Source organism: Alexandromys fortis, unplaced genomic scaffold, assembly GCF_014885135.2.
Source record: "Alexandromys fortis isolate MF-2015 unplaced genomic scaffold, M_Fortis_MF-2015_v1.1 scaffold_149, whole genome shotgun sequence".
Taxonomy (NCBI): Eukaryota; Metazoa; Chordata; class Mammalia; order Rodentia; family Cricetidae; genus Alexandromys; species Alexandromys fortis.
Window position 1 is genome coordinate 3,007,541 of NW_026068025.1, and position 7,754 is coordinate 3,015,294.

General features: G+C 39.1%; 1 protein-coding gene across 1 annotated transcript in view; it reads right to left on the reverse strand.

Moving 5' to 3' along the window:
• The window catches only part of Akap10 (A-kinase anchoring protein 10), a 63,226-nt gene that overhangs the window by 44,665 nt on the left and 10,807 nt on the right, over positions 1-7,754 (reverse strand). The window contains exons 3-5 of the mRNA XM_050163608.1: positions 4,975-5,157; positions 3,728-4,480; positions 3,646-3,652 (exon numbers count right to left, since the gene is read on the reverse strand). Coding sequence (XP_050019565.1) covers positions 3,646-3,652; positions 3,728-4,480; positions 4,975-5,157 — 943 coding nt within the window. The remainder of the gene's footprint in view (positions 1-3,645; positions 3,653-3,727; positions 4,481-4,974; positions 5,158-7,754) is intronic.

Sequence of the window (7,754 nt, forward strand, 5' to 3'; positions counted from 1 at the left end):
ACACACATGAACTCACAACAATTATGATCGCATATACAAGACCTGTGCAAGCCCAAGCCAGCTCAAATTCTAGCATAAAGAGGAGAGTTGTTAAGGCAGGTATGGTGGAGCACGCCTTTAATCCCAGCATGGAAAAGGCAGAGGCAGGTGGACCTCTGAGAGTTTGAGGCCAGCCTGGTCTACAGAGTGAGTTCTAGGACAGCCAAAGCTACACAGTGAGACCCTGTCTCCAAAGTGGGACAAAAAGTCCCATGTGACCCCTAGCTGAGGAACTGATACTTGCTGGGATATGGGGAGTCAGTTTTCTCTAAGAATATAACTAGTCACTGCTAAATCATCCACACGCCAGTGGAAGATCACATACCTAAGACTATTTGGGTAGTACAAGTCTTGACAGATTTAAATAAAAAAATAATTTTTAAAAAGTGATACAAAGTTGGATGGGTAGAGAAGGGAGTATGGGTCTGAGCAGAGTTTAGGATGCTGAATATAAACACACAAATTTCTCAAAGAAGTAATAAAACTTTTTTTAATATCAATGAAGCCAGACACAGCAGCACACACCCATAATCCCAGTACTTAGGATGCAGAGGCAGGCAGATCTCTGAGTTCTAGACCAGCCGGGTCTACATAGTAAGTTCTAGAACAGTCAAAGCTACAAAGTGAGACTCTGTCCCAGGGATTGGGGAGGAAATAAATGAATATGTCAGAAAAGCTATATATAGTTAAGACCATCTATAGTCCCACCTACTTCAGAAAATGAAGCAGGATGATCACTCTAAGAGCTTTTCCAGGGAATTTGGGGCCAGTCTGGGCAATATAGATAGATAATATTAACAAAATATCAATCAACCAAAACCAACAAAACAATAAAACTTAGATTGTACTAATTTTAATACTCTATAATAAAAAGAACAAGAGAATACAACAATAAAACTAACCAACTAAATAAATAATAAAGGGGACCTGAAAGATGGCTCACCAGGGACCCATATTGTAGCAGTTGTCCTCTGACCTTAAGCATGTAGGGCACCTTCACTTGTGCACATGTGTGTGTGCACACACATACACACAGACAGACAGACAGACACACACGAATGCAATATGACTTAAAGAAAAAGGAACAAAAAATTTCCTTAAAATATCCTGTTTTGTTTTTTAAAATGTACCTCTTAAGGTGTGCGATGCATCAAAAATTGGAAAAAAGGAACTTTCCTTCAGGCATCAGGAGGATGCTTAAGCACTAAGTTACTCACTTTAGCATTTCTTTAATTAGTTTTTAAAATATTTAAGGGGCTGGAGAGATGGACTTCTTAGTTAAGAGCACTAGTTACTTTTCCCAAGGACCCAGGTTTGATTTCCAGAACCTACATTTATACATGTACAATAAAATAATAAATCTTTAAAAAAATTTTAAAGAATAAGACTTTAGATCACTAAATTTTAAGAATTCTTGAAATTCAGGACATATGAAGTAATTTAAAATTAATTAAAATATAAAAGCTTATGTAATAGAAAATTCTTCAGATATTTCATAAATTGAATAAAAATTTCCCTGAATAGTTAAGTTAGCCTGTGACTATGCCATCTATTATTATATCTTAAAAATGAGATGTAACAGGGCCATGGTGGTGCACACTTTTAATCCCAGCACTCAGGAGGCAGAGGTAGGCAGATCTCTGTGAGTTCAAGGCCAGCCTGGTCTACAAGAACTAATTCCAAGACAGGCACCAAAGCTACAGAGAAACCTTGTCTCAGAAACAAAACAAAACAAAACAAAACAGAATGAGATGTATAATAAGTACAAGAATAAATTTACCATAATTAGTTACTGAAATAATTTATTTACCACATGAAGTAACCAAATTTTCTCTATTATTTTAAATTACTAACAATGTCTTTATGAACAAAAAACACAACCTGAGGTCATGGGGCTGAAAAGATGGCTTAGTGGTTAGGAGTACCAACTGTTCTTCCAGAGGACCTGGTTCAATACCAGCACCCAAATGGTGGCTCACACACAAACGTAACTCACAGAATGGGAGTACAGATTATATACACATGTCTATAAAAACCAGGAGGTCAGGAAGGTCAGTAACCCCTAGCTGAGGATGCTGGATGATAAAGCAGGCTTAACACAATGAAGCAACTAGTCAGTGGAAACAGGGCCAAACCCTAAGAACCACAACAGACAGGGCTATCAGCAAAGCCAACCAGGAAGCCAGGGAGGGAGCTATGAAGACACATATATACTAGAAAAATTAATTATCTTTATCAAAGTCAGCTAAAAAAATTACTTTTTTTCTCCCCTTGGCAACATAAACTAAGATCTTGAAATCAAATTTATTATCTTCTTAAATAAAGTACAGACAAGGGGATATAGCTCAATCTGAAGTTCTATGTTTAATCTCTGACAGACACTAATGAAGAAAGGAAATAGAAAACATTTGTCTTAAGGATGCGAGGAGAGGGATCAAAAACTTTATGGAAACCTACAACTTTTAAAAGTTAATTTAAAATATAAAGGAGTTTGGACATAACAGAATGGGTAGACAATGCTGCTCACAGAAGCGATGGACTGTCAAATGAAGATCTCTGTGAGATACCTCCACGGCTCCCACCTTCAGGTTCTTGCTTTGAACTCCTGCCCTGACTTCCCTTAATGATGGAGCATGGTCTGGAAGTGTAAGAGGATATAAACCCTTCCTTCCCTAAGCTGCCTCTGGCCAGTGTTTTAACACAACAAAAGAGTAACTCTAGTTACAGGGTCTAAACACTGTCCACACCATAGGCTCACAAAACAGGTGGCTGGTTGAGCTCAGTTAGAAAACTGGGAAAACTTCACAAAATGTATGTTCACCTACCCACTCCCTGAAAAAAACTACATTCCACACCAAGAGTATGAGTCTGATGAAACAAACCACTCTGACTCAGATCCACTAGAACTATAGATGGGAATATAAGACAACTATATCTAACAAATTTGAGAAGATAAAAATAAGATCAAAATGAGAGTGAAGGAAAGAAGAAATTACCAAAAAAAAAAAATCAGAAAAAAATTTTTTTTAAGAAATAAATTCAGGGGCTGACAATGGTTCAGTGGGTAAAAACATTTGTCACATAAACCTGAGAGCCAACCCTGGAGCCTACTATGGAAGGAAGCACACTTGAAAACTCTCTTCTGACCTCTACATGCAAGCCTACAATCACACACATTTACACACAAAATCTTACAGAAATCCAGAAACTTTGCAAGATGAACTGACACACTAAAATTAGTTCATTAGCAAACCAGACCTATCTCTGTAGAGAGCTACCAGCATTTGAAGAAGTCACCCAGCCTTTGAGAGAGAGAGAAGATAAAAAAGATAAAGTCTGGATAATAAGAATTCCAAAGAGCAGTAATTAAAATAATGAGAATGTGGTGCGATTTCTGAATTAACAGAACAAGAAAGAAAAAAGTGTTATTTTCAAAATGCCTATTTAATTCTAGCTCATCACTTACTAGACAACCCAGGAAGGAACATTCTAAACAACAATAGTCTCAAGGGTAAACGGAATATTAATATCTACTTAACACAGCTATCATGACAATTAAGTGAAATCCAAATATACTTAATACAGAACTCAATAAAGGATACCTACCAGCAATCTAAAAAAGAAAAAATAAAGCTGTAAGGTGCAGTTAGACAGTGACAATGAGGACTGAGACCAGGAGACCATCAACTTGGACAAATGTGAGAACAAGCAGCACAGGGCCCTGCTGCACTGTCCCCACTCAGCATTTCCTTCCACCGAGGCTCCCCCACTCCTCCGAGCCTCCTATGGGTGTACACCGGAGGCAGAAAGACTCTATGCTGACCCGTCCTCCTCGTTTGAAGTCCCGCACTGTGATGAGGCACAGGCGTCACATACTTACTTTTCATAAGTTTTCCTGACAGTTCTCGCAGTGGAGAAGAGGGGCTATTTCTACTGGCTACTGTAAGTCTGGGGGAGGATTCTCGGGAGTCTGTGGAGATTTGAGGAGCTCCTGTTCTGGCCATTTCAAGATGGAGAGAAGGGGCACTGTGGCATTCCTGGGAGAGCAGCAAGTGATTCTGAGTGTTCTGAGTTCTATCACTCAGGTCAATTCCTTCTGATGGAGTCACGAGCAGTGGGGCTGAGCTAGAATCCCCCAACCTCTTGTCCAGAGACTCAGTTACAAAAGATGCTGACGTTGTCTCAGGCTTTTTAGATGGAGAGACAGGCTCAGCCAAAGAACTCTGTTTCACTGTGTTCAGACTGTGTGCTCTTATTCGGGACCAAGTTGTAGAGTGAAAACTTTCAGCCTCTAACCAAAATTTCACCAGGTGCTCCATTCTCCGAAGCTCCATAAATTGGAGGAAATATGGGAGGACAACAGAGTCACGCAAGACCTGTTCAAGGGTCTTGGAAAGACTGGATTTGGTCTCTTGAGTTTGATAGTCCAGACAGGATCTGCCTAAAAGACAGAAGCAAATAAATTAGCTATTTTGGTAACAATTTCCTATCTAAAGACAAACTTTTCTAACATTGGAATCAGACAATACTTCCAAAAAGACTATTTCCAAAATAATCTTTTTTACTCCTTTACACCATTGCTAACTAGGATAGCCATTTCCTTCAACCCCACTTAACATTCAAATTAGCAAACTCTGAGTATATTTAACTCATGACTTTGATTTGTATCAAGGTACTATTAAAGTCAGTAATCTTTTCTGTGCATTCTTATTAGGTGGTCAAATGCACCTCCTCAGTTTTCTACTGGACACTCCTTATATTTGCATGAACACAATACAGCACTACCTCATTACACTTGCACTTGGTTTTTTTTTAGTCTATTTTTTTTTCAAAGTCTCTTCCAATCATGAAGTTCAATATCTTTCGACTGGAATCTCACATGTTTTATTACGTTTGCCCTTTATTAGGCGTTAATAAGAAGTGTCAGTCACTTACCTAGGTCCCCAAAATGAGCAGCCTCCATGTGGCTTGGCTGCTTCTTAAGCGTTGCTGTTCTGCTGCTTGAAAAAGAGTCCATGTTGGCAGAAATGGCATTGATTGCAACATGACTTGGTCCTGCAGCTTCCAGCAAGGCATGGTTTTTAGTGCTCTTCTGTGGGGAATGTACGGCTATTGAAGCTATAAATTTTGAAAAAAAAAAAAAGTGTAAAGTTAAACACAATTTGATGATTTGAAACCCATGAGCAGGCTTTAAGAAAATTAAAAAAACTAAACTTTCTAATACTTAAGCAACACTCAGAAAACAGTTAAGGGGCTGAAGAGATAGCTCAGCAGCTAAGAGCAATGGCTGCTCTCCGGAGCACTCAGGTACAAGCCCCCAGCACCCACATGAAGGCTGACAAACACCTACAACTCCAGTTCCAGGGATATGGTGCCTTCTTCTGGCCTCTGTGAGAACACACATGATGTACAGACACAATATACATGCAGACCAAACACCCTTTTACATCAAAAAAAAAATTAATAAGATAAGTCAGACATGTTGCCACATGCCTTTAGTTCCAGCAAATAGGAGGCCGCAGATAGATCTCTGTCAGTTGAGGGCCAGCCTGGTCTACAGAGAAAGCTCCAAGACAGACAGGGCTTCATAGCCCACCTCTAATAAATAAATATTTAGAAGATAATTCTATAAAACTGAAGCAAAGCGTAAAGAAAACACTCTATTAATAAAACTATGACTTAGAGAGCTCTTTCTCTGAAAACTTTGACTTAAGCACAGAAACCAAGTTTAGTGTGGTGTTATAAGACCAACACCCCAGCAGGGAGCCAGGAAGTCAAGTCAGGTTCCAGGTTAGTATGGGCAAAGTGGCAAAACCTGTCTCCCCAAAGAGAAAAGTATAAAAACATAGAAAGTATTTTGAAAGGTGACCCTTTTCATTTTCTTTATCTTTGCTTGTTTCACAAACAAAAAACTGAATTTAGGATAAATTCTTGAGAGAAATAAAAAAATCTAGAAAACTGTTTATCACAATACTTTACTTTTTAAATTGAGCAGCAAACTGAAGTACAAGCTACTTAAAAATAAAACTCTTAGGCAGGGCAGTCCTATCCTCTAAAAGAATAAGGGGAAATCTCTCTCGAGTTGAAGGCCAGCCTGGTCATTACAGTAAGTTCCTGGCAAGTCAAGGTTACATAATAAGACCCTCTCTCAAAAAACTAATAATAAGAATAAACACTTAAAATTTACAATGCCAATGGAGATGCAGTTCAATGGCAGAACTGCTTGTTTAGCATTTGTCAAGCAGATCCTGGGTTTGATCCTCAAGACCACAAACTGTTTTGTTCAGAAAATATTTCTTTAATAGTCTGAAGAAATAGTATCATCCTTTTGACTTCAACATTCTAAATTATGGGCTGGAGAGAGAGCTCAGCTGCTAAAGTTGAGAATCACACTTATCTCTAAAGAGTAAGAGCTCAGTTCCCAAAAAAGTTACCAATGCAGTAGCAGGAAATGTTAACCCAATACTGCTGAGTGACACTTAAAGTTGTTGTTAAAGCTGAGTTAAAATTCTATTTGTCAGCTAGGCGGTGGTGGCACACGCCTTTAATACCAGCACTTGGGAGGCAGAGGCAGGTGGATCTCTATGAGTTCGAGACCAGGCTGGTCCAGGACAGGCTCCAAAAGCTACAGAGAAACCCTGTCTCGAAAAACAAAACAAAGAAAAAACAAAATACAACAACAACAACAACAACAAAAAACAACTATTTGTTCAACTTTAATAGGAGGTTGCCCTAGTTTTTATTTTCATGTTTAGTTGAAGTAAAACCATTTCAGCAAGTTTATAAACAATAGTTTAGGTTTTTAGTTATTTTTGAGACATGGTCTGACTATGTTGGGCTGGGCTATCCACAAACTCACAATCCTCCCGCTTTAGCCTCCAGAGTTTAGCAATTACAGGTGTGCATTAACACAGCCAATTTATAGATTAAAAAAATAAAACTTTTACAAGTGTGTGCACACATGATGTGTGTATGAGTACATATGCCACAGTGCACGTGTGGAATGCAGAGGACAACTCTGCAGAATTGGTTCTCTCCTCCACCTTTATGTGGGTTCCAGGGGATCAAACCCAAGGTCTCCAGCCTTTCATGGCAAGCACTTTTACCCACTGAGCCATCTCACCATGCCTGCCGGTTAGTTTTTTCATACAGACAATAGATACATAGAAAATTCTATGTGACTATCTCCTTTCTAAATATATCTTCATTAGATATCATTGATAACAAAAATGCTATGAATTCATTTGTGTGGTTCTTTTTCTTAGGGGCTGGAGAGGGAAGTGAAGAAACAGCTAGCATTCACTGCTTTTAACGAGGGCCAGGGCTCCATCCCCAGCACCCACGCGGTGGTTCACAGCCACCTGTAACTGTAGTTCCATGCCCTCTTCTGGCCTCTATATACATGGTACATACATATCCATGCTGGGAAAACATGGTTTTCCTCTCCTCTTCACCACTCTGCTAGAACTCGTGCCTTCTATCACCTCTGTTCTTTCCCGACAGCCTCTTTCTCTGAACTCCATGGTGCTACACTCCCTAATTTCCTCTTGAGTCTGTTCATCCTTCTCATTCTAAAATCCATCTCTTAAATGTCCACTGTCAGAAATGGCCTCCTTCACCGACTCCTTTTCCTAAAAATATATTTCCCTGGCATGATCTCCTATCTATCCTTTGATCTAGGCTCTGTTCTAGCATTTCTTTTTTTTTTTTTTTTT